The 26,681-nt window shown below is 39.6% G+C and overlaps 1 protein-coding gene across 6 annotated transcripts in view; it reads right to left on the reverse strand.

Moving 5' to 3' along the window:
- Positions 1 to 23,960, reverse strand: part of LOC100745364 (gamma-aminobutyric acid type B receptor subunit 1) — a 41,075-nt gene extending 17,115 nt beyond the window's left edge. For 3 of the 6 annotated variants that reach the window (XM_033318891.1, XM_033318890.1, XM_033318895.1), the window contains exons 1-5: positions 23,762 to 23,960; positions 9,864 to 11,464; positions 1,996 to 2,313; positions 1,565 to 1,669; positions 993 to 1,058 (exon numbers count right to left, since the gene is read on the reverse strand). In XM_033318891.1, coding sequence (XP_033174782.1) covers positions 993 to 1,058; positions 1,565 to 1,669; positions 1,996 to 2,313; positions 9,864 to 11,464; positions 23,762 to 23,945 — 2,274 coding nt within the window. In that variant the 5' untranslated portion in view covers positions 23,946 to 23,960. Of the gene's footprint in view, positions 1 to 992; positions 1,059 to 1,564; positions 1,670 to 1,995; positions 2,314 to 9,863; positions 11,465 to 11,902; positions 15,077 to 15,100; positions 16,139 to 23,761 lie in introns of those variants that run through there. The other 3 variants (XM_033318893.1, XM_003486643.4, XM_033318894.1) reach the window with 3 other exon arrangements.
- Between the last annotated feature and the right edge of the window lie 2,721 nt (positions 23,961 to 26,681).

Raw genomic sequence — 26,681 nt, forward strand, 5'->3', positions numbered from 1 at the left:
TATGAGCGTCTGTAAAAATTCGTAATTGAACTGTCGTCGATGTGCGTTTGAACGCTCGTAAATTCGCGACACATTTAGCGTGTAACGCGAAGCGTTTTATTTCCGCGTATTTTGAAGAGAATTGTCGGTGTACTGGATTACCGGAGAGTGATAATAAAAAAAGGCGAATCTTGACGCAGCGTCTTGATAAGTTCTACGTTCGAAAGCAAAGCTAACTCAAGTCCATCTTTTTCATGATTGAGTTATGTATACCATCTTATTTTTCCTCGTCGCTTCCTTCCGTTCCTTTTTTTTTTGTTCCGCCTTCCTTTTATTTTAGATCCGTTTGTATATGTAAATAAGAGCAGTTTGTAAATGTATATCAATGATCTGCCATCTTGTAATTACGAAATTAATATACTTTTAAATAAGAAATCTATACGCACCATTGTTTTTCTGTTCTGATGTGACATAATGGGAAATGACGTGAATCAGTGTGGCTTTCAGATACAGAAATATTTTTCATTTTTAGCATAATCCTTCCACGAGTCATTTCCCTGCATGTGACATCTACGTATAATGACCTTTCGTGAAACGATAAGATTGCGAACGTGACGTTTCCGTCCTTGAACCGATTTTAATCGTCAAAATTTGAAATGATGAAGTACACGGTCTAGGGATCCATAATTCTTTTTTTAGTAATGTTCATTAAAAGACTAAAACTTCAAGTGAATTCCAGGTCAAATTTACATAAAGCTATCGCATATAATGGATACGGTGATTTTTGTTATTGCGTATTGTTTTGCAAAATCAACACGACGTAAAACTATCCGACGTTTCGGTACTTAAAACTTTTCATCCTAAAAGTAACTCGACTTTGGTCACCGTTATTTTTCCGCGCTAGAAGTCACGCAATTGCCAGAAACATATTCTACCATTATACAATAAAGGAGTTTGGCAACGAGGCGAAACGAACTTGCATCCATGAGTTTTAATTTCTGTGGAAGGTTTACCTCGCAGAAAACGCGTGGCGCCAGTTGTGGTGAAAAACTCCCGATGATGATTCGTGTGTCCAACTCCTGTAATCGAATAAAATTGCATTTCAACAAGGGGGATTATTCTCTTCCGCGCTCGTCTCAAGCACCGCATCTTTCATGCAACTTTATCGTATTAGGGCGGACAAGCAATTAGTTATGAAGTGTGATTAAAGACGGACGGAGCATCACGGTTAATCGAATTATTCGCCTTGCTCGACACGGCCTGATACGCTCTAATGTACGATAAACAGTTTTTCGGAGAATTTTGCCGTGCATTGTAGCGTCTGATATTAATTTTGAAACGGTCAACTGTTAAACGCTCACATTGAAATTCTACGCTTTTTAACAGATTTAAAATTGCTTGCATATGTCTCGTATTCTAAAAGGTAAAGTAAACGTGGAAAGATTTCTAACGCAAAGATAGAGCTACAATGATGGCGACTAAACGTAACTATACATCATAACTGTATACCACGTCGGGCAGCCACGAATCTCTAGCATATTCAGTGAAAAAAATTCAATGAGGCTTAAGTCTAGGCGTGCCTTACTTTTAAAGTTTGCAGCTGTTCCTTGTAATCGTTTTCTGCGAAGGTGATAGTAGCGGTGCACGTAATATTCGCTTGCTCCAGTTCCGTGACTAGATCGTTCACAGCCTGAAACGAAAAAGCGATACTGCAACGTCCTCGCAGCAAAGGAGGTAAATGTTAAAGTTGTACATTGCTTGTATCATTTAGTGACAATTGTAGTAGATTTTTCTTATTAAACTCGTATTTCATCATAAGTAAACCCTTTATTTTAACGTGCTTTGTCGAAGGGACTAAAGTTTAATAGCTAGTTTACACACTGTTCGTCACATGGGAATTTTGAGTGGCGCAATGGCAATCTATTAAACTAAACACATAGGTACTCGAGAAGCTGGAACGGCGTGTATCTTTGATTAAACTTCCTTGTTGAATGCTACATCGACTCATGTGCTTACCAGAGAATACATGTCACCAGTTTGCGAGAGAGCGGTAACAGTGTCCCACCCAAAATGTTTGATGAGTGCTATCCTGGCAGAGTTGTGACTTGAATCCGGCGCTACGGTTCGTAGGAAAAGCGGAAATTCGGTGGAATCCGAGAGGGCAGGTGCGGTGGATCCAAAGGAGACTTGTATCACGTTCCAGTAAGGTACGATTTTGGCTAATGTTTCCGTGACCTCGGAGCAGGCAGTGCCCAGTAACAACGGTATTAGATCGTTCTTCTTTGCCGAGTAGAGAGCATGGAAGAATCTATCAACCGCCACACCGGAGTCGCACTAAAAACGTAAAAAAAGGGACATCAGTACGATATTACAACGTGCCTGTTATAAATTCAACGCGTTGTGTAATTCGTTTGATATTACGATATTTTGATAAACCGGTGCATTTATTCCGCCGCAACTATGGTATCGCAAAACAAATACGAAATTATGATTTATGAAAGGCGTCAACGACGTGACGTCGTGAAACAAACCCGTTTGTGAAATCGGTGGAGAAAGAAAGACGTGTTTCGCATAGAAAGTAAGCAATTATGAGGCGCCATGTAACGAGAGGCAAGAAAAAGAAGAAAAGGATCGCAAACACTTTGGCTAGATTGATGTACATGTGCGTGTATACGTCCGTAAGGAAGGTGAGGTGAGAGAAGACGGACCGGTGAGCCTTAACGAGCAATTATTCAACGCGAGAGGGTGACTAGGGCGGACTCGAAAGCTCGCATACAGTTGAAGAGTCTGCCTCATACCGTGCAATCCGGCGAGATACCGAGATGGAAGAAAATACAGAATTTTCGAGATGAGCTTCGATTCCGAATTCAACTTCTCGTACGTTGTTGTATTTTTATGCGATTTTGAATCGTTGCGGTACGTCTTAGACGGGTAAGGCGAGACGGTTTTCTTCGAGAAAATAGAAATTTGGTTAACAACTGTGGAGAAAAGTGGCATTCGCCTTGTTGCTACCGACGTATTTACATAAGGAACTTCTCGTGAGGCTTAACTTTATTATATTTAAGCCCCGGTACGAATTTAAGTTGTATTTGCTATTTGTAAATCTTTTGCGTTTAAATGAACGTGATACGTATAAACGTAGAAGTGCGGATTCTATTAAAATCGTGTATATTTCTTGTAAATACTGTTACAAAGAATGTTTCAAAGGAAGCAGACAAGGAGATTAAAATTACAGATTCCACGCCACCACGTTTCGAGGTGCAACTTTCCTCGAGGAATTTACAAAGGAGTTCAAACATCGTGGAACAGGTCACAAGCTCGTGTGCCTCTACCTTGATCCGATATACATATAAACGCTAGAACGCCGTGAAAGTTTCGCAATGAAAGGCCGACCGCGCAACGATGCGTTTAATAGGACTGAATTAAATGGTTCACATTTTTAACCTAAAATCGACTGTATTGATCGTTGATCGATATGATTGGAATCTCGGACATTCTCTTTTAATTTTCTTATTGCAATCAACGGGAACGTGACTAGACTTTTGCGGAATTCACGACCATAGGGAATTCATAGAATCATTTCTTCATATACGATCAACAAATTTCAAAAGTTCCTTAGCAATCTGTAAGGAAAGAATAACTCGATTAAAGCTAGCTATAATTTTACGCCGGACGAATTCCAACGTTATCACGTATTTTTATGTTTGATCACGTGACGCGGTTTTGTTTTAGACAATCATTGCATTTGGAATCCAAACGTTGATCTATGGAAATGGTGACGAAGAAAATTACGCCAGATCTCGATATCTTTTTATTAGAAAGTTTATCCGAATTTATGACGTGATCAAGATCATAGATCTGTACAAAGAATTCAAAGGATTTTGTCGATTGCTGAAACGCATTTAACATCCGTTGATCGGATGTCATACCTCTATACGAAACAAGCGACCTATTTCATCATTATACTGAAGGAGAAAATTTAATAACTGCAAAAAATGTGGCAGCAATGTATCGAGCAATATCCAGGGAGAAAAATGACGCGTGATTCGTTTTCACCGAATGTCTTCGCAAAAAAGAGAGTTTCGAGACAAAATTGTAAGTCGGCCAAATGAAAGAGTAAGCTCGAGGAATCTTCCATGACGCAGAGCTTATTTAACAAAGAACAGCTACTGCTATCTGTTTCCTGTCGGTGAAACGTTGACACAAAACAGATAGTATTGCTCGCTGAAGGGAAGAAACGCCAGCAATATCGAACGATGAAAAGTATGATACACCTACAAAGTTTCCTCGGCTGTCAAAGCATTGCTGCAAAGAAATTAGCATTACGTGCTTAAGAATTTTGCAACTTTAAGTATTATATATGGTATATGGGATTATACTATTTTAGACGACTTTATATAAGTTCCGTGTATAATCGGGAGAATTTGAACTCGGGTCATAATCGGACGTAACTATTTATGTCGAACTCTATTCCGTTAGTGGTTTCTGACAGACGACAACCGTGTATGCCTTAAAGCATCTGGTTGTAGAAAGTTTGTGAGAAACCTTGCTGCATTGTACCTTCGATAAACTATCATTATCAAATTAAGGGTGAAAGGAGCATCGAAGTGACGTTAAATGAAGATAGATTCTACAGCTTGTTCGACTTGTCGCGTGCAAACTTTAACAAAATATTTCTTTACACACCGGACTAATCTAAAAGCTGTCTCGTACACGAAGCGAAAATAAGGTCCGTTTTAACTCCGCTGCCGCGGCGATATATCAATTTAGAGTCGACGCGGTTGCAAGCACTCTGTTTTCTGAAAAGAGGAAAATTTTTAAGTTCCATGACAGCTCGAGCGCTCGGCCTGATCTGCCGCCTGTCTTTATTGAATTTTCAGAGATTTTGCCTCGCAGTGATACGGATTTACGATGCAGCATGTAAACGTTTTACAAGCTTTGACAGCGTAATCTTGAATGAACTAAGTTCATACTAAGGTTAACGTTTCTGTGTTCTAGCATACAACTTTGTTTCGCTGCAGCATTATATTACGGAGTGACACAACTTCGTGTCCACAAGCTTAAGTGATACTGCAACTCCAAATATCATGAAACTGTATCCTTCGGTACTCGCGTTTTCTCTCACTTTTTAAGCTTCTCGCGCTGGATTTGATTAAATTAATATTTTAAACGTTGCGTCGTCTTATGCAATTAATGGAAGGTATAAAGGGAGATGTCGTTAAGTTTTTATTAAATATTTATTCGGCGATAGCTTAGTGCAAAAAAGTGTCGTTTTTCATTTTCTAAAATATTATCTTAGCGGCGTATTTCATTATAAATTTACCGATATGCTTTTTTTCTAACAGGAAATCGAACACTTTACTCAATCAGTTTTCTGTCGATAATTCCTATACCAATTTCGAATGATCATTTCGCACGTCAAGAAAATATTATTTCACGTGCCGAATGATTTTATCACCTACATTTTATTTCAATAAAAATACGAGTTTTTGATATTTTCATAAAGCGTTCAATGCTGCAACTCCATTTTTTAATCGAGCATTTCATTAAACTCATTTGCCTTGTTTTGAAACTAAATTCTCGTTTGGAAACCGCTTTGGCTACGTTTTCGCTGAAAACTTTTAGGTACACTGCAATATCCATGTATATTAGATTTGCCCGACAAAAATTACCTATGGAATCTGTAAATTTTTATCGATATCTACTCGTGTGACGCGTTTGATTTAGCTCGATTAACTATCCGTGACGAGCCAATTACCGTGTACGTGGTTAATCATCGCGTATTCACGTAATTGCTGAATCGTTCCCGTTCATTGTTCGCTATTAGTCCTTCTCGAAAAATTGAACAACCAGTCGATGGTTAAAATTGGACGTTAGGCGAAGTTTTTCACCTAGACCATCGTGAAAAAATATCTACCTTTTATGATTACGCGATATACCATAAAATATCTTTCATTTGTCACTATCGTGGCTGATCGCACAATCAATAGACTGTATGAATAGGAAACGACGGCAGATAAAAGTATCGGATCTATCGCAATCTTAGCAATACGTTCGACGAGGAAAGGGAGTGGTGGAAGATGATGGAGTACAGGAATGACGGGTATATATGGTCTGTGAATTTTTTAGGAGCTGGCTCAATGAATATATCCACATCTATAGTGCTGATCTCTATTTTCGTGGCTATTTCTCAAACGTTGTTGTTCTTTTCTTCCGTGATTGTTCTGGTCCAATAACACTGCTACGCGAGTAGACGTAGGAAAATTTTCTTACAAGGGTCGAACAGAGGAATACATCCTACTCGTAAGGCGCCACTTTTATCACACTTTTGTTTAATCCTACCTTATTTATTATCATCGTAGTTTAGACGTGATATTACTTTCATGATACAGTTTTCCCCAACGTCGTTTTTTACCAACACGCATTATGCGAATATGTCCCACCATTGGGAAATTCAAATGTTTCGTATTCGAGATAAAGGTCTAATCGATGGTTATAATCGAGCTGTGTGATTATAAAGATGTGCAATGAAGAAACGACAAGCCCCGAAGATGAAGACGTTTCAAGCACTTCCAATAACGATCGAATTATTAGTTGACAAGTGGTTGTCCGATTATTGACTTTCCTCTTTCACTTGGACGTATAACGGCGATCCCCTCAAATTCACTGCAGGTTCTTCGAGATAGCTACCTTTATCGCCTCAAGTCACCCTTCTAACAACTGATCTTTTAATCGGACCCTATTTTTCCCTACATACATCTAGGTCTATGCCCTTTTGAAGAATAGAATTGAGGTGAGCGAAGCATGAAACGAAAATACGAATTCTATCGGACTTTCTCTTACGTCGATAAAGAGAAAAAAATCGGTCTTGGAGACGTTTCGTAAGACGATGCTTTTTGTTTGGAGCTTAATGGCGCTTAAGCTTGTTACGGTTAGTATATTGCTTCTTCATTAAGAGGCAGGAAGAACTTCAGGTATTAAGATTGTCCACGGCATAAATTTGAAAATTTATTCCAAATGAAACTTTTTATTTTCGACGAACTTGCGAGTATATATAATAGCCAGATCGATTCGAAGAGCAGTGAAAGAGAATACAAAACGAATTGAAAAAGGAGGAAAAGGGAAAGAGAAAAAGAATTAAGAATAAAAGTACAGATAGGTCAATCGAGATAATAGCGTTCCTTTAATTGTCTTATACTTCACCAATTGATGCAAAACCTGTATAGAAACGATTTTTTTTTTATTTTACGCCTTTTTAATTATAATCGATTTTCTTTAGTTTTTCCAATTGGTTGTGGGGCAATGTCGATAATTGTAGTTCGATATATGTGGTTTCGCTTCGGAATCGCGTATATGATCGATTTAACCTCCCAGTGTTTTCCTATTCATTTATATTTATGGCAGGCCGACCATGAGATATATAGTTGAAGATTATTTAATAAACTAGTACTAGAATACAAATAACTTAATGGATCGAACATATCCATAATTTACGTCCTCCAACACAGTTTCAAAAATCTTCGATGGTAGGTAGTACAGCTTTGGAAGAGAACATGCACAGTAGCCACATAAAGCTGTCCTATCTTTCAGGATATGAACTAGAATAAATGATAGAAGATAGGTTCTATCGAGGCGCACTCAATCAATATGCGTGTTTGTACTTTGAATAAATACAAAAGTGCTTTCGTTGAACACGCATTTGAGTCTACGCTACGTTAACTCGCTTTCCGAGATTTCAAAAAGCCTTTAGTTGGTTCGACAGCAAAAAAGTTGCTGTCGATAAATTTCAAAGTGGGGCCATAGGTTTTCAAAAGTCTCTACTTCGTTTTTGTATTTTCTTTTTTCACAGGTTAGTTCAACAATGCTGATAACGATATACGGAATTATAATTCGATAATTAATTCGAAATAGAAGAAGCGCGACTCGACCCCAAAATCTTGAAGAAGCTACGTATTATCTTATTTATTAACATAGTTATATAAATTTTATATGAACAGCCAATACTGTTTCCGGATAATTGTCATGAAATGAAGCTTTAGTTGGTTTTGGCGTTGTATTCGATGTCGGAACAAAAATCTTATTTTCTATCCTATGAAAGGACAACTCCTATTTTACGCGACACCGATGCTAGTTCGCGCCACGGAAAATCGGAAAACAGACGAGGACAAACTATCATTGTGTTACGACGTATACAAATTTTCATAAAACGCATACAAATTAGAATTTTCAAGGATCAACACGGGAATATTCCGTTGATAACCATTTGTTTAATGCAAATTAAAAAGGACAGAGTGAAAGAGAAGAACAGAAAGGAAACGCGGAGAATAGTATGCAGAAAAAATGTAGATCTTTTCGAATCCTTGATGAAGAGGACCACCTTTCGAGTACTTTACCGGTGTGGGATTGGTTAAATTACAAATGGCCTACGGCCATTCCTTGTTCTAAATCCCATTTTCATCGAGGTTCTCGTATTCGTACGCACACAGCAAACAGAGAGAACGTAAAACGGTCTGACGACGCACTCCGATGAATGCACACGGTGAATTCAGCAAAGACACATAAAAGCTATGTAATGCTCCGAGCTCGTATGTAACGAGACTTTGTCTCACAGAGAAAATGGTGAGCCACGAACGTCGAAGTTGCAAAATGATCGGTATTTTGTTTGTACCATATAAAGTAATATAAACTGATTTATAAAAGAAAGACACTTAATTTGGTTTATATGAAAGTTCATAGATAAGGTGATTCTTTCCATCTTCTCCATCGCACTTTCCGATTGCTTAGTCGTGAAATATTCCCTCGCACAATATACCACGAAAGTTACATACTTGAACGCAATAAAAGCACAAGTGACGTTGCGTGAATCATGCTGTTTTAACTTTTTATTTCGTTTCGTTTCATTCTGTTTCGTTTCGTTGATTCATTTTCCGTAAAGGTTTAAACGATCGGTAGTGTTTATACGAAGACGATATAGCACATAAACGGAAATTATTGCGGAAGGTAACAGTTTAATACAGCGGTTTTTTCCGTACAAAGACTAATACAACTACACAAGTGTGGATTGCCCCGATTAAACAAAGTCTAGCGATTTAATTGCGCACCACAAAGTTACATTTTTTTTCAACGAAGCGTCAACGATCCCTGTTACACGGCGGTTATCGGGAACGCGTAGCAGCGCTTACGGAAAATGTCAGTTGATATAAACGGGGGAAACAAAACTTGGTATTGTGGAAAACAGTTTGACAGTTGTTGCGCGTAGTCTGGTTAAAAAATAATAAAAGCCAGGGTTGCTATTTCGCGGTTTAACTTCAGTTTAATACGACTTCTCGTTACGTCATGGAATTTCCCTTTGCTCGAACCACAGTTTCGCTGGCTGGCCGCAGAAACAGACTAGAACCGAAATTTTAAACATACATAATTTGCAAATTAATGCGGATCTAATTTGGAAGTGAAATTTTGATCCACATAGCGTTCAACATATCGATAAGTTTGTTGAAAACATTCTGTCGCGGTAAAAGGCGCGAAATTATTAGGACCGTGAGCGCTTTGAGATTCAACAGCATGGAACACATGTTCGTGTGTGCACATAACATTATTTCTTTGAAAGAAAAATTGTTACGCTACATCGAGATAGTCGAAAGCGTCGTCTTTTCGATGACCGATTCATTTTTCACGCGACAATCGTGATACGCGCGTATTCTTTGGAGAATCAACGGCGATGAATATAAATAACGAAACTTTCTTAGCAAGTAAAGTATTTCGTGCTGTCGCCATATTTTACCCACGATTTTTCCATCATAAAGCAAAGGCTGTGAATACATAAAGCGTAGCTGGTTGAACTCTTGGAAAATATATCCGATAGAATAGAAATGTTTTGTTTTTACCTTGGTATCGTTGTGAATAAGACGCAGACGAAACTTGGATAAGACATTCAATTCGTTGACCCGTTCAACGGCTAATCTGGCTGCTTGTAACTCGCTAGTTCCTTCCGGTCTAGGTTCAGAACCTCGTGTCATCTCGAATAAACCTAGGATAGTTATGTTTATCTTTTCGGACGATTTCACATTCGGCACTGTAACACTGGATTCTTCAATTTCTTCTGTGTCTTGGTCGATACGCGACTCGTTCATCGAATACTTATCACTAGGCGATTTCAACATTGGAGAAGACGTTGAGAACGGGGAGACGTGCTTTTCTTCTGGGAAAGACTTTCCGCTGGCTATATTGGAGGATCGTCGACCAGACGATGCGCCGGGCAGCCAGCGATCATCCGTGATGTCGTCGGCTTTCTCATGCTCGTCGATAGCCACCTCCTGTCTTCGTTCCTCCTCTGTATTCTCATCGACTTTACGATGTCGGTGAAGGACGTCTCTGCCGGGACTTTTTGGTAGATCCGGTGGCATGGTCGACGGATATGACGCGATTGTGGTTTCGGGAATATCCATTTTAGGCGGACCAAAGTGCCTTCTATCAAACTTTTCGACTTGAGCTGCTATAGGCGGCTTGTACGTGACTTTTATAGGAAATTTTTGCGAGCCCTCGAAACCCGTAAAAGGGTCCTCGCTGCTCTCATTCGAAGTCGGTGACAGATTGCCATTTACTTTCATCGAATGAACTGGATTCTCGGTCCCATTGTTTCTTTTCGCTTCGGAATTATCCGCGTCTTTATCAGACCTATTTCTTCTGGTAGATCTCGAGCCGTCGTTCTCCGTGAATTCCTCGCCGTATTCTTCGCAATCGTGAAACGATTCTTCCAAACCGAGAAGGTTCATTCTCATTTTCCTCTCCAATTTATGCTTCCGGTCAAAGTTCCTTTTCATTCTCAGCTCAATATGTTTTTCATCGCGATAACTTACACCGTTCATCAAAGTCGTACCACCGATTTGGTCGTCGATATTGGCTAGTAGTATATCATTTTCCCGTCGAAACTTCCGCTTCTGGTGTCGCCTGCGAGACTCGCCGTAGTAACCGTTCACAATATCAGCCGTGACCGTAGCGAATCGCGAGTCGTCGCGCAAATACGCACGATTATCTTTACCGAATGATGCGACGAACTTATTCGTCACGTGGTTAACTCGTTTTAATGCACTCGTTCGTCTTCGTGAGATTCGATCGACGTGAATTCCTGTCCCGTCGGGTTCATCCGATGAGTCGGAAATTTCGTACTCGTTCAAGCCATGCTGTATCAACTCCCGAGGATCGTCGGGAACTCTTCGAGAATACTTTCTACCCGCGGTGTCGACGAGGTAAGGAAACGATGTAAGATCATGACTTTGAGACCTCGCTTTTTCATTGCACGGCAGAACGCTACGAACAGAGGCGAGACCGAGAAGGAGAAGGATTAGGTTGCAAGAAAGGTGAAAGGTCTCAGAGGATGAGAATGGCAGGAGGAGACGAGAGAAATCGCGGCGCGTATGGACGCGCGTCATAATCAGTCGCCGTCGCTGTTTCGACGACTCAGGGCGCTTTGTCGGCTTGTCCTCATCTGAAAATTAACATACACGTACTTTATTCTCAATGCGGAATAATATAATTAATATTCTCGTAAATATGTATATGTCGCTTTAAACCGTCTGTGAAACCGTGCAGAAAATTTCCAGTTTAGTCGGTTTGTCTGTTAACAAAGATTTTTCGCATACATTATATGTGCACGTGTATGTATATATCAGTCCAGGTCGATCGTGCGATCGTGTGAACTTGGTAAGGGGCAATTAGCATTGCAAAAAGGGAGGAATAATGTTGTAGCGGTTATTCTGTCTCTTAATCGAATTTATAGGGACGGGAGATATCGTTCGCCATTTCTGTCTATTGTTTCTCCTTTATTACGATTAATAAATTCCAGCAAATCTATTCGCCGCACAAAACTGCCAACATCTGTCAACTTCAGCAACAATAAATATACTTTTATCGAGAAGTATCGTACCAAACGCTGTTTCTGCTTCACGGATAGAAAATCTGTGTGCCCAGTCTGCTTAACGTAATGTCGCAGAAACGGGAACACGTATACACACACAATTGCACAGGCTATGTTAATGAGCTCTAGTACCCTTTTATGGTTGCGTTAGAGAAGCTTCTGACCTTCTTTGAATGAGCTAAGTACGCGTAAACGATGATAGCGATTAAACAATGGGATTTAGTTTATTCGCTTCCCTTCGCGTTACGTAAAACTGTACTTACGAGCGAACAAAGATTCCCTCTAGAAGTTTTAACGTAATTGACTTTCTATAGCGAGTAACGGCCGCCATTGTTACGCACTCCAATGTGACTTTTTAAACTGCGATACTGATGCAGCTTTATTGCATGCTATTTTCAGTGTTTTCTTTTTTTTTTTTATTATACATGAAAATGTCAATTGAATTTCAAATTTCTATGCATAGATATACGTACATATCACGTTTGTACAGGGTAGATTATAGGCACGTGTAAGCATCGAAATCAGTATCAGTATCTTCTAACTCTAATCGCATCCTGACGTGCGCGGAAATGTTGAGAAAATGGAGCGGTTATACAATAACGTTTCTAAATTCGATGTTTTAACTCTTTTCTTTTTTGAAAGAAAAAGCGTTAAAAATTCACTAGAGCTTTCGTTTAATCGCGTCTTTTTCAAGTATCTTCGTCGCGTTAAATCCGTATCCTCGACAATAGAATGTAAATGAATCTCGCGACTTAGCCTAACTATCGAGCCTAGTAAATATGTAGTGTTTCCCGAATATCGACAGGTTTATCGAATCGACTGCAAGGCAGCATTTTCTACAGGTCGGTTTCGTATAATCCCGCCTACCCTCAGTTTATTTCGGGCTGCTCGAATCGAGCAAAGAACGGAACCAACATAACCTGTGACACTTTCGATAGGCAGTCAGTTGTCAGAAGAGTGGAGATTCCGAAGTCTGAAGCAGAGGTGGTGGGCCTTTCGACCCCCTGACCTACCACATCAGACCACACCACGTGAACTCGAGCTTCTTTATGCTTGGTCTGTTTCCTTGCGAAGAACAGATGAAAGAAAGAAAACGTAAATGTAGACTAATGGTAGCGTTATATTGGTAAGTAGAGGGCAACTGAGAAGCAAATAAAGAGATGACATTCGTGTACATGTAGAGAGAGTTGCGTAACGTTTCCAACTGTTATCGATATATTACTCGCTGTCCATTAAATTGTTCGTTACAGCATGGAATACAGCCTCCAAAGTCTTTCTCCCTGAATAGCTATATTACGACATTAAGAAGGCGCTATAATAATCGTTAGATGGGTGAGGTAATTTGTTTATGACTGAAGGCGCAAATACGAGATCAGTTCTTTTGCTAATGGTGCGAGGATTCCTGCTAGGATGAACCGAAGCGGTAAAGAAAAATGTTTTAAAAAGTCAATCAGTTATGCAACCTTCCTTGCCTTCTTTAAGATTTGTGGCAGAAATAAGTTCGTAGCAAAAGATGCACGCTTTTGATGGATCGTACGAGCCATATGATTGCTTTTGCGTATCTGGAAACAGAATATGCCATTCCCTCGGGGTATCGGAACAGGGATTACTACTCTCGAATTCAATACTACGTTCATCTCGTTCATGTTCGATACACGTTTACGGCAGTTTCGCGAGATCTGTTCGTTTGCGGCGGATGTTCCGGGATCGTCACCGCGTTGGCGACGTCTAAGCACAAAAATTCGTAGAAATAATCTATGTACAGTAGAAACTGCGGAGCGATGATTTAAAAATGTAATTTGATGATGAATCGTTGTTTGAGGACGGGAATTACGAAAAATCGAGAAACCGGCGTATTCCATAGAATGGTTTCTCTTAATTGTTAAATTATCCTGAGATAAACGTATCTATTCTTCTCGCAAATACCAAACGCGAGATACCATACATTTCGAATAATGAGGTTAGGAAAACTTGAAATGAAAAAACGAAAGAGAATCCCGAAGAAAAAGGCAAGCAGACTTTCTGCTGCTAAAGCAGAAAAAAGTTCATTAATTTTGACCAAAGTTTTCATGCCGTAGCAATCTCTTGTTTCTAAAACGGCAAACGAAAATTATGATCTATAACATCAAAGCGTGGACATTTCTACAATTTCCACGCTGTGGAAAGTCGACAAACATAATTGCGTGTAAATTATTATCGTATAGCAGCTCTCTAATCTCTCGGTTACAGATTCATGAAGTGGCCCCGATGTGAAGGTATATCCAGAGTGACAAAGCTGCATTAAAGCATGGAATTTCACTTTCATTAAAGAATTTCAATTTAGTAAGTCTCATTATTTTTTAAACTCGTTAACGCAACCCATCGCGAAACTGAGTCACAGAGTGACGAAGTGCGCCTTCGTTTAAACGCGAAATTGCACAACGGAGTAGGAAAGTTTCGACGATAATGTACGTTATCGTGAAATTTAAATGACCGAAATAACAAACGAATTTGTTAACAGTCGTTACCCGTACTTAAAAATTTTGATGTACTTGTTCATAGCGGATACGAGGAAAGCACTATGTTTGCGAGTCACATGCAACTTAATCAATTGCATTTATTAGAATTAATGAGGAGACACGGAGGTTCGTTGCGGCCTTAAAAGCTTCGTTTGGGCGAGTTTGCTGCTTGGTTCGTTTACTTATTTACGGAACTTTCATGTACACTTTTACACAATTGTTCCACCATCGTTAGAGTCTGGTTGAAATAGCGACAACAAATTATTTTTCATTATCGAAGAAGATAATGTAGATTTTGGAAGTGGCGTAAAACCAGAGATTAGGGGCCGCGTAAAGTTTCTAAAATTGCACGGAGTATCAAAGAGCCTTTCTGACCTTTATAAATACTTTTTCCGTAAAAGTACGTAGCAGTAAACCGTAAAGTTAGAATATTTTCTTAAGCAGATAAGCGAAACAATGCCGTAAATGGGGGAACTTTCAACGTAGTTTTCACAAATGGTCTGGTACTTTTGATATTTAGCAGGAACAATTTTTTTTATAACACCGGTATTCTCCCTTTTTAGGCAAATTTAATATCGTGAAAATTTAGTCTGTAATCGAGATATTAACTACGGGTTTCCTATACTCGTAAAAAAAATCGCTGAAAGTTGGGACGAGAGGCTTTTACGATATTTATGTCAGATAAAAGGGATCAAGAAGTACGAATTACCGTAAAATCACGTAATATTGCTTCAAACGTCGCATTTTTCTTGGAAATGAATTTGAAGAAATCGTCCACATCGATTTTCTTCGAATATCTTTGCGTAGGCGTTTCTTTCCTTTCTTTTGAACTTTATAACACTCGAACCAATCTGTTTGAATTTTCTTCGATAAACGTGTCACTTTTAAGATAATACTTGCAATAACTAATAATTGTTATACAGTTTTTGTACAAGCAGTTGTCGCCGTTTGCTTCCTTTTCACCAAGTCTTTACTCGAACCGTGACCCGTAAATTGATTCTTTCATCGACATTGTTTTGTATCCTTTATCCTTCGAAAATACCTGCACTTCTCCCGAACCATCAAACAAGTTCCCATTAGAAAGATATCTCCATCAGTCTCTTTTTTTCACCCCGTTTGCTTCTGTCATCGAGTTTTTTCTTTCATCGCAGAAGTGTACTTTGTAAATACGTTTTGCGCGTTTATTCACTGTGCGTTCTCGCGTTGCACTGTGAACCAACGATAGTTCACGATGACATTTTGTTCACGGGTAACGAGCGCCGTATAATCTGGTTACTCGCTTGCTCCGGGATATATCCGAGCATTCGGTCTTTGTGTTATTTACTTATGATCTATTACGTTTGTACGATGAAGCTGCAAACGACGACGAACTCTCTATTATAAAAAAGAAACAATGGGTTGGAGAGATACGAGGGCGTACGGACAACCAGTTGCAAGCGTAACACAAGTCATTCGTATCTTCTGTCTCTTGCTTTTGTCTGCGCTGTTTTTCGAAAATAGCCGTATCAGATGTCTTCTTGAAATTTGGTGGAAGAAAAGTGAAAGTGGAATGAATGCGAAAGATACAGGACAGAATGGCGTGCAGAAGCGTATTAAAACCTAACCGTAGGCAATCCGTAGCGACGATGAGCGCAGAAGGTGTCGCGTCGGAGCAACCGCGTCGCGTGCTGGCGGTTCGCGCACTGTTGGCTCCGTGGAATTCTGCGAGCCTCGTCTCCTACAGGAGTTCTCGTGACAGCCTGTCCTGGTAATGCGCAGACGCTCGTTTCTCTTGCATTTTCCCTCGAATGGAGAGATATACTTCGTTCATCAAACGACTATTTACTCGTTGATTTCTTTCGAATTTCACTTTGCGATTCAGCCGTCTCAATGAATCCTTATTGTTTCCTTTCGTTCAAAGACCATTCTATATATTTTCCTTGAGAAATGTAATTTATGAAAAGCAATGGTTACCGCAGCAGCAGCAGTATTAGTTGCAAAGGAACACCAGGGATTCGAAACATTCTTCGCAAAGTGAAATCCTTCGTCTCTAACTTATTTTTCGCCGACGTTTTCAAACTTCTCTCGGACTTGCAGGAAGAAGTTTGTGCGAGAATACTTCAACGTCACTATATGCTTCGATCGGTATAGTCGCCTCAAAGGCTTTTCCTCTTAATTTTGAGGCCCTTGTAGACATTGAAACATATTGCGATGCATATATCGACACTTAGGTTTTATGATGCATGTTACAATGTATGTATTTCGGTGTCGGCAAATCGACATCAGAAGCAACGCACGATCGATGCATTAGTATAGGTGCAGGAATCAGAATCCCGTCTTAGTCGGTGAGCAAGGCCCGACTAGAACGCAGGTTTCAACGGGTAAAAGAGCGACATCGATACCGAATATAATCTATAATAGACTTTTATCATTATATTTTATTTTTCAATCCTCGGGTGAACTTCATCAAATGAATATTAAAAACGCAACTAATTTCTACAATCACTAGATTCATTTACTCATTTCATCATTCATTTTCCTAATTAATCATTGCTGTACACATTTCTTTATAGTTTTTAAGTTTTTATTTTTTGTAGTCAATATACCTCCTGTTATTGATAATAATACTGGAGTTGGAAAATAATCAAAGATTTTGAATCACGCGTTTCAACGTTCGCATCACACCAACGCTGAGAAGAATCGGTAATGTGGAGGTAAACTGAAACTGGTTTATATAGGTTTCACGTAACCCGCATATATGCATGGTAACACGTTTCAATGTATACAGGGATCTTTATAGCGAAAAGTTACATTCACGTTCAATTTGATCAACAAATCATCCGACGATTTATCGTTTTGGAAACACCGTTTGGTCTAAACGAACTTACGATTATTTCAGTCGAGCGTAAAACTATGGTTGTGTTTGTTAACGAGCCATGCGGCCAAATTACCAGGCGCAAAGTAACGCGAACTAGGAAGTTTCGAAATATCTATTCGATAATGTTTTTAGTAGGCAAATCAGTGTATATCCATATTCAAATGAGGGAGCATTGATTGCTTCGAGGGAAAGTAGCTTAAATAAATTACGTTGTTCGAAAGCGCGAACATAATTTCCAGTTGTCTCTCTGGCAATCGAACATGCAAATATGCGACAGACATACCGAAGCATGTAACCATATTAGGAGCCAGTTATCAATGCTCCCTAACAACCTTTACCAGTTTCAATTGGTCATTTATTTTATGGTCGACTTAAAATAATTTTGTCGATGACTACGCGTTACGCGAGTGCCAACTTGAAATTTCGTCTCAAGTACGTGACGTTGCTCTTCTAACATCTTCGATGTACTGTTTTGCTCGAAAAGAAAAATAGTCTCGAACGTGTGAAATTTACTTTTCATCTTATAGATGAGTATCATCGAGTACAACGTCTTGGTAAATTTTCATTCCCACGTTTGGATTATCATTCTATAAATGCGAGATTTTTAATCTATCTCCCGATTGACAAATTAAAGCTTATTTCGGAAGGAGACCATAATGTACTAATTCTTGTCACAGATTTAATTCCATCGTATCTCAAAAGGCTTGATTACGCGAAATCTTAAAGAATATGGTGGCAAAACATGGATTTTAATAAATTATATGGAGTTTCACCGATAGCGGCACGTACGAGCAAGAACCCTCGTGAAATTTTATGCAAATCGGTTCCGATCAAGTTATTCTATTATAAGGGGGCTACTTCACCAAGAGTTGATCTTTCAAGGTCTTGTTCCATGTTATAGGCAGTTGATCGAACGAACTCGTCCGTTTTATTTTCGTGGATTGTGAGGAGCGATTGCTTTGGGTTCACCGGAGAATGAATCGAATACAAGACAGGATGTTGGACCACCGGAGAGAGCGGTTTTGTAGTCGGTGTCGGCGAAGAATTTGCTGCTGCAATTTGTTTTACCGTTTTATGCACATCATCTATCCATGAGAAAGACGCTCGATTCTCGCTGTTATTTAATTACCAAGAGATTAACAATGAGTACTGTCCGTACGAAACATTGCCGCGTGATTCGTACATTCGTTTAGCTTCCTTTGCCCAACCACATAAAAGAGCGGCCCCCGCCAACTTCACGGATATGGCTCGTTAGTTTCTTAGAAGAGCAGAACGAGACGAACACAGACAAACTATGTTGGTGAAATCTATGGCGAAATGGATTCTATTCAGAGTCAGAGCGAAGTAGTGATATCGCACGAAACCCGTTCCTTCTTTTCCTTTAACCTCTTAGGTAAGATTGAATTTTATGCGGGGTTGTTCCTCTGTAGGACAGAGTTTGACGCGAATTACATGTAAACGATACAGCACTGCAATGTGTATCGGATAATGCTGTTCTCTACGCAAGCACATTGGAATGTAGTTTTTGATAATTAAATTATAATTTCTCTCAAAGATATGATGCATACATTTCAACTTCAATAATTTACTTTAATAATTAATAATACAATTGAGTGTGATATGTTTTAAAGCACCCTACGACACACAGGGCCACGTCACAATTTTCACACCCATAGCGTGATAGTGTTTTTCAAATTGCTCTTCGTTTTCTATTTTGAAGTTTTTTATTTTGACATTTTCAGCTTGAATATTTTACAAAATTATAAAGATACGGATCGGCATATTAAAAGGGGCACGTAATAATGGTATATTTATTTTAACGAAAAGCAACAATTGATATTTGACGCTGGTATAACAAAAACAAAGACTATATATCCTGCCTGTATATTGTTAACACTGTTATAAAACGTTACGAGGACAAGAAAAGTGTCAAACAAGACAAATGAAAAAGATTATTTGGTTGAAACGGTGAGCGAATGAGTCAGTAGAGTGAGCCACTATAATGGCGCATCGTAATGTAAGACGACATCCGCGAAAGCCACTATAGTGGCGTATCGTACCTACGAGGTTAAATCCCTTTAAGCCCAGTACAGACGTATGATTGTTGTCGGTGTGATCTCACTGCGATCATATGTTTGTTTTCGTTGTTTTTAACTGGGAGAAAAGGAAGGATATACGATCGTAGCGAGACAACAACGACAAAAGCCATACGTGCGCATCGGGCCCAAGATCGGCGCGAGTCCTTATATCCAATATGTTTTGCACATTTTCCTAATACGTGACGCGAATCTAGCATTTTCGTTGCATAGTGAGAAATACAATAAATTTTTCTATTTTGCCTTGTTATAATGCTGGTCAGAATACTAAAATATTTCTCTTGGTTATATAGTTCTACATTTCAAATTTCCAATGACGCTGACACAATTGAATTTATCTACTGATAAAAATTCTACGATGGCGAGCTCCGTTGCAGGAAAGTCAGTACGCTTTATTAGACGATGTCGGCTGTCCTTGCTATGATCCCATGACAGAGTCAGTCTAGTCACACAATGTTTATTCGTCTTGTTGCGAGCAGCGTTGTGATGAAAACTCAGCTGTTGGTTTTGTCTGCCATGGCAACTCTCTGGGATACAGATCAGCTTATCCGTTGAATTTTAAGATATTTCTTACATTTATTCCAAAGTAACAGAATCGCAATTTCCCGTCATTTGTTTCACACACTTTGTTAGATGCTGCGAACTGTCATTTCAATGCGATGCTATTTAACGAAACTCGACAGAATCGATCAGTAAAAAAATGGGGGAGAGTATAATGAGAGGGAAAGAATAAAATACGATCCTTCCTCCTCCGAAAATGAAGCATCAATTAATGTAAAGACGGTATTAATAAATTTTCCTTCTTAAAACATATAATTAATTGGAAGCGTTGTAAGCGTCGTTGTAATTAATAAAGTTCATGTTTTCCGCCCCTCGTTGAAATTTCATGCATAGGTAGAGTATTATTGTACACAGATAGAATATTTGATACGTAGATAAAGAAGACAAATATTTGGATTGTGAATAGATAATAGAAAATCGATAGTAACAGGAACTAGGAACGACTAGAGAGAGCTGTTGCGGAAATGCTGAATCGAATTACTTACAAGTTCCAAAGTGATTTCTGAACAGTTTGTAGGTGTAAGCTACAGTATTGCAAACCGTGTCGCACTGACCTTTCGGACATTCGACATATGTAGCTATGAAGGGAAAGCACATGCGAAGCAGCATCGATCCAGTGTCAACTTTCTTCGATTTCGATTCGGTCGTGTTCCATTCCATCACCTTTTCACCTCGACTTTTCTTTTATCTCCATTATTTTATTTTTGTGTAGAATTACTCAGAACTTCCGGATAGAAGTAAAGCGGAAGGAACGAGTAATCTTAATGAAAGCAGCTAAGGAAAATTATACTTGTTCCACTGCGGAATGTCAACAGCAGCTTACGAGATTGAATATTGTTTTTGTCTGGTAAAAAAAAAAAAAATAAATCATGGCGACAAAATGTTGTTACGAAGAGGGAATACTCTGCTTTCAATTAAGTCCCTTTCTAGCGTAAATCTCGTTTGCCCGACGAGGAAATTCTCGTTGGACTCATTTGCGACGACGATCGCGCTGAAGCAACATTCCGGAAAGAGACCCTCCAAGGTTGCGCTTCGAAATGCAGACACGAGTGATCGAGAATCGACCAAGATGAAAGTGCTCTTTGTATGTGTTCAGCTTTTCAGAAACTCTTTGTACCACTTATCCATAAAAGGTACATAAAATCAATGATACATACGTGCGACCTACAACGTGCACGAAATTTCGCCATCTTTAAGTGCTGAGTGTGTTTCGTAATGGGTAGTGGGAAGATACGACAAAAAATTTTAGCGTATACAAATCTAGTGTATATGTACGTATAAATATTCCTACAACGCTGCAACGATCCTCTCCGTGCATGACTTCGTGCCAACTTCGCTATAACGAGGAGGCCACAATACATTGTACATTTATGGATTACCTGCTATTTTTTGTTTCCGGAAAACTCAGTTTTTTCGGTGCGCAATCAAGCCTAAATGGCACACATTCATCATCCTCATTCGCTGTCCAATGTACTTTTGTGCTGTTTTGAAAAAGGAAATACTCGTTCGTTTCCTAATATTCTTTCGTTCCAGTAATTTCGAACGGATATTTTCTTATTAAGCGTTATTTGATTAAAGATACATTGACATTGAATGAACTTCGCAATTAATATTTCATTAGAAAATGTAGTTTCAGATTCATATGATAATTTCAAGTATCTTTTCTTTACCGCGCGCATCGTTCCAACAGTTGTGGAAATCAAATCAACGAGAAGATGAATTCTTTTAAGGTAGTACAGCGACAGATCAAAGCCGATCCCATTTTCCAATTTCTCGAGACACGTTTGATTCTCTTTATGTTTGAAGATAGAAGCGACCCACAACCGAGTTAAAAAATCGTAGCGTGTGATCGGAGTCTTTGAAATCTGATATGAATAATCATTGCTCGTAACCATCGATTTAGGTGGAGTTCGTTTTAATTATTTTACGACGCATTTCGGTTTTGGAACAGATATTTCCGTAGCGCACCTTTTATGGAATTTCTCAAAGTAGAACGGATAACCAAGGCACTAGTCAGTGAAATTTACGAATAATTCACTCGATTGGCCCACCTGCTATGTAAACACGATGGTTTCGCGTGAAACACTTCTTGTTTTACTTTGGTTTCAGACTTTACGTATCAGTACCTACATTTTCCATGAAAACCCCGTCTATATTTATTGCGAATAGAAGCCATCTTTCTGGCGGGATGAAATTGTTCTTGATTATTCCATGCTGCTATCTGGTTCTAAATTATGTCCTTCTGCTTCGTAACAGGCTGACCTTTCAGATCTTCTCGGTATTATCGATTCACATGAACTTTTGAAACAACTAGTATGATCAGAACTAGTAGAAACAGGCAATTCCCAACGCGAGAAACTTGAAATTGCGTCGTGTATTCCGAGTAAAAATTCTTACTACGTCTAGTACTTGGGCAGCTTTATCGGTTGCATTCGCACGTAATTGATTCAATCGTATGAAAAAATGTGATACGACAAGAGGATGCTGAAACGTATACAATGTACAATAGAAAAGTATCGAAACTGGCCGATCAATTTTTGAACGTTTCATCTATTCCGAAAGCAATCTTTCGCGTGGTCACGTACTTGCGAATATTATACTTGTTGATCGCGTTCTTTGCTCCGATTTAATCGGGGACGGGGGTGTAAATTTATTGCCTATCAAACATAGCGTGAATATAGAGCCTGCTAGATGTAGATAGCGGCAGATAGTGACGTACATGGTTTGCTTACGCCTAACACCAAAACAGTATTGAACTTGACAAGAATACTTCCTCTGAAGCAACCTAAGGATCTCTGATAACGAAGACCATCCTCGGAAAATGTATTTGTTTTGTTCTCTTTTTCGTTCAACTCTTCGGACAATACAGATTCAGAAATTGAACGATCGCTTTAATTTATTCCATTTGCGAGTTAATCTGCACCGATAGATATCGATAGAAATTTTAAGTTTAATCATACACTGCCGGGATCACGAGAGAAGAAATGTGATTAAGGGAAGGAAAACTAAAGCAGAAATTTAATGCCACAACAGAGTGATCTATGATCCATATTCGCTAATTTGTCGATCTGATTACAGATACGTGCCTTTTCACAACTTTGTTTTCATATTAAGTTCTGCAAGATTTCAAACTGCTATCCATCGCTTACACAAGTCACATTAGAAAGTTTTTAATGGATTCGATCGATCTTCGCATTTCGTCAGCGAACTCCATGAGCAAGAAAAAAAAAGTTTGACGGGAGAAGAAAATTGAGACAAGTTGTACCGTAAGTGAGTTTGGTGGATTTAATTAGACCTTACTTTATTTTAAGGAATGACTCGAACAATTTATTATAGTTCCGAGAGCCTTACATTTAACCAACTTGCCGGCGATTGAACGAAAAATTGAGAGAGTGGAAAACATTGGCTTCTTCTACTAAGTTACGAACAATTATGGCTGACAAATTTAATTACGGAAAATTTACGTTCTTTAAGGGGAGGATAGATTTCAAAGTCTCGAGGAAAGTTTGCGGAGTTGCTGAGTTCTCCGAGACAAACGATCCGATGACCTACCAAACGTTAAGACCGACGCGTCTGAAAAAGAAAAAAAGGAAAATAGGTGAAGAACAGAACGAAGGGCACGACTGGATGACAGTCCTACCGTATGGTTAGCCCGATGTCATAAAAGAAAAGGAAAGAGAATGAAAGCTACCTGGAGTTACAAGAAAGAACGGACACTCGAGCTTTGGCTGACGTCGCTTTACGTGCCGACATAATGGCCCTTGTCTTCACCACAGTTCCGAGTTCTATTCAAGCTTAAAGCGTCTCACTCACCTCTGTGCAACAGCGACGCGATTCTTAAATCTACTTAACAAACCTAGTTTCTTTTCCACCCTTTTATTTTCCATCCCCTTTCCATTTGCTTCTCGCGTATCTTCTCGATTTCCATTGTGCTCGAGTTTTCCAATCTTCGATTCGTCCTCGACGCGCGTCACTAAGAATAAACGCAACACAGGATTCTCTGCTTTCCTTGACTCTGGAATCCGATCGAATCTATTCATTCAGATACACGCACGAGGGATATAGCCTAAGGAAGATTAATGATTGAGAATAGACGGTACGCGTTCAAGTATTCGCGCCTAAATCGCCTTTGTTCTCCTAACTACCCTGTTTGTGCTCGTTAAACCGATTTGTTAGTCCGCCCGTAAACAATAGGCGTTATGGTTACGACAATATGATGCAAATATGAAACTACAACGTCATTGTTGGTCGATTATCGAATCTGACCGCGTGTTAAATGTACGGTGTTAGATGAAATTAAATTTACATGCTATACATATAAATTAGATCGGGTTACGACTCTTAAAACGTTAATCTGACATCCTGAATCGATCGAACGTATGTTTCTTCGTTGTAGGAAGCGGCTAAGATTGATAATCCATATTTCACGTAATATCCAATCAGAGCCTCATACCCTCGAGCGGTTTCTGTTAAAGCTTCATTAAGGGAGCCTTTCGACTTTCGTTCAATTTTAATCCGCTTACGAGCACACGTAGAGAGAATCGTACGTACGCGATCACTGAAACGTGACGGCAATTGGATTCCAAGACTTTACTTGTTCGTTCCTTATTTTCCATACATCTCATTGGCTTGCTATACAAATTGAATCTGTTCAGCGTTCGATCCCAGTTTCCTCTGTAATGAGATTGTTGGATCGGTAACGAATCGCAAGACTGTTTTCAATATGAGACTATAGACGATATTCTTCTCGGAGGATGTCGTCGGCAGCGCGAAAAATGCAAACAGCCACGCACGAATGCGTCTCGCTGACAAAGAGGAAGATACGGAATCGGTGGTTGTACATGTTCGCGAAACTCGATAAATAGAAAAACTTATACCGATGCTGTTCTCGACAGTATTACAGTTCCCTCCATAGATTATTTACGAGAGGAGTGAGTCGGGATCCCGGCACCTTGCTATCGGAATGATCTCAAACGAGAAGTTCCTTTCCATTATTCAAGAACGGTGACCCGCTCCTTCGCAACGCAACGACCGAATTTTTCTTGGGATAATTCCACGCATTTCGAATAACCTTTGTCATACGAATACGACAGAAATATCGATACTTATTTACCAGTAGCTCGCATGTAGGCATTTGATCGAGAAAAGGTCAAAGAAACTTCCGTTTAGCTATAACAATACGAATATTTCTATAATAATATTATATCCCAATGCAGTTTTATTTCTGTTAAAGTCGTCTTCTTTAACGAGGATGAAACCAAATTGGCATAAATGCGCGATTTCGTTCTCGCGATTTAAGATCCGTCCCGAATTCATTGTTGTTCGGAATACGTACGAGTTCGATCGGTTCAGTCTATAGCTTACGTTTCTTCGATATCGGACAAATTATCGAAATAAAGTCTAGTGCTTCCATCTCTTGCTGTTGGTAACAATCACCTGCTCCGTTACCAGTAGTAAAAGCCATTACGGTCGGACACAAGTAGATTCACTTCGTTCCCGGTCGGACACTTATCGAGTATATTCCTAATCAATACAACGTTATATCGCTACTGCGAAATACGTAACCAGACACGATTAAAATAGAATTAAAGCGTTAGAAAATTTTTATGGGAAGAATATTTTTGTATTCGGCTGCTATCAGTTTTTTCAGCTGCAAAGAAACTTAAATCATCGAGATACTCGAATGAATATGGACATTGATTTTTCAGGACATCGAAAAATCAAAGAGCAAGCATTGTGAAAGTAGATTCGTTTCATAGGACGAAGTGCATCTATATCTGGCAGATACTCCCCTGGTGCATCAAAGCGTCATATAGTTCGTTCGTTTAAGCCATCAAAACTTGTGCGCTTTTATTTCGACTCTTTCGTGTTATTCCTCTCTGACTATTGTCGCTTGTAATGCACAATCCAACGACAGTTCATCGGTGTCAGATATACATACCCGTTTTCAGTCGACCGACTTAGCCACCGGAGTTCGCGCAAGCGTCTTCCGGCTGAGCCCGTGGGAACGAGTAGGGGTCGCCGGGGAAAAGGGGAACCTCGGCAAATCAATACGTATATATCCTCCAGTAACCGGTCAGTTGGGGCTCATCCTTCGTGATAAACGTATCGAAATCTAAACGACCATCAAAATTCATTCGAATACTTTATTCGCCATTTTCTTTTAATTGCCACGTTGACCGACTAATCGATCCCGCTCGTTCTACTATTAAAAAGAAAAGAGTCACGCGATTCGAGTAATCTGGTGCATGCAAACCAGCGATATCAGCCCAAGGTGCAAAGTGCTAACTCTAAAAGGTAACTGACCCTGTGCAACAACGCGAACGTTCAGGCAGAATCAACCAATTGCTCCGAGAGACCGGTGACCTCGGTAGGAAGATCGATCGCAAGCTTTCCTTTCAAGAAATTCTCTCCCTATTCGATACGGTCTGGTTATCTACCAACGATCCATAAAAGAGTAAGTCCTCCGAAGCTTAGAAAACAGAGAACAACCCATCCCAGTGTTCTTTCATCCTGAAGAACTTGTGACTTTAATCCTCTCGCACGTCAAGTGAGCGCGGATAGTAACGCGAGGCCATTGGGTCGCGTTAGCGAGGGACCGATTGATTCGTCTCAACTTGACTCGAAAGAAGTCGAGTCGAATCCCTGTACCACGATCGAGCTGCCGCGCTCTCGCAAGGCCGTCAGGCTATTGGAACGTCTGGTGGGAGCGCGTGATTGCTCGTTCCGCACGGATTTCCCGAAACACCCCCAAAACGGCAACCCGTCGTCGTTGT

The sequence above is a fragment of the Bombus impatiens genome, unplaced genomic scaffold, assembly GCF_000188095.3.
Source record: "Bombus impatiens unplaced genomic scaffold, BIMP_2.2 scf_0129, whole genome shotgun sequence".
NCBI lineage: Eukaryota > Metazoa > Arthropoda > Insecta > Hymenoptera > Apidae > Bombus > Bombus impatiens.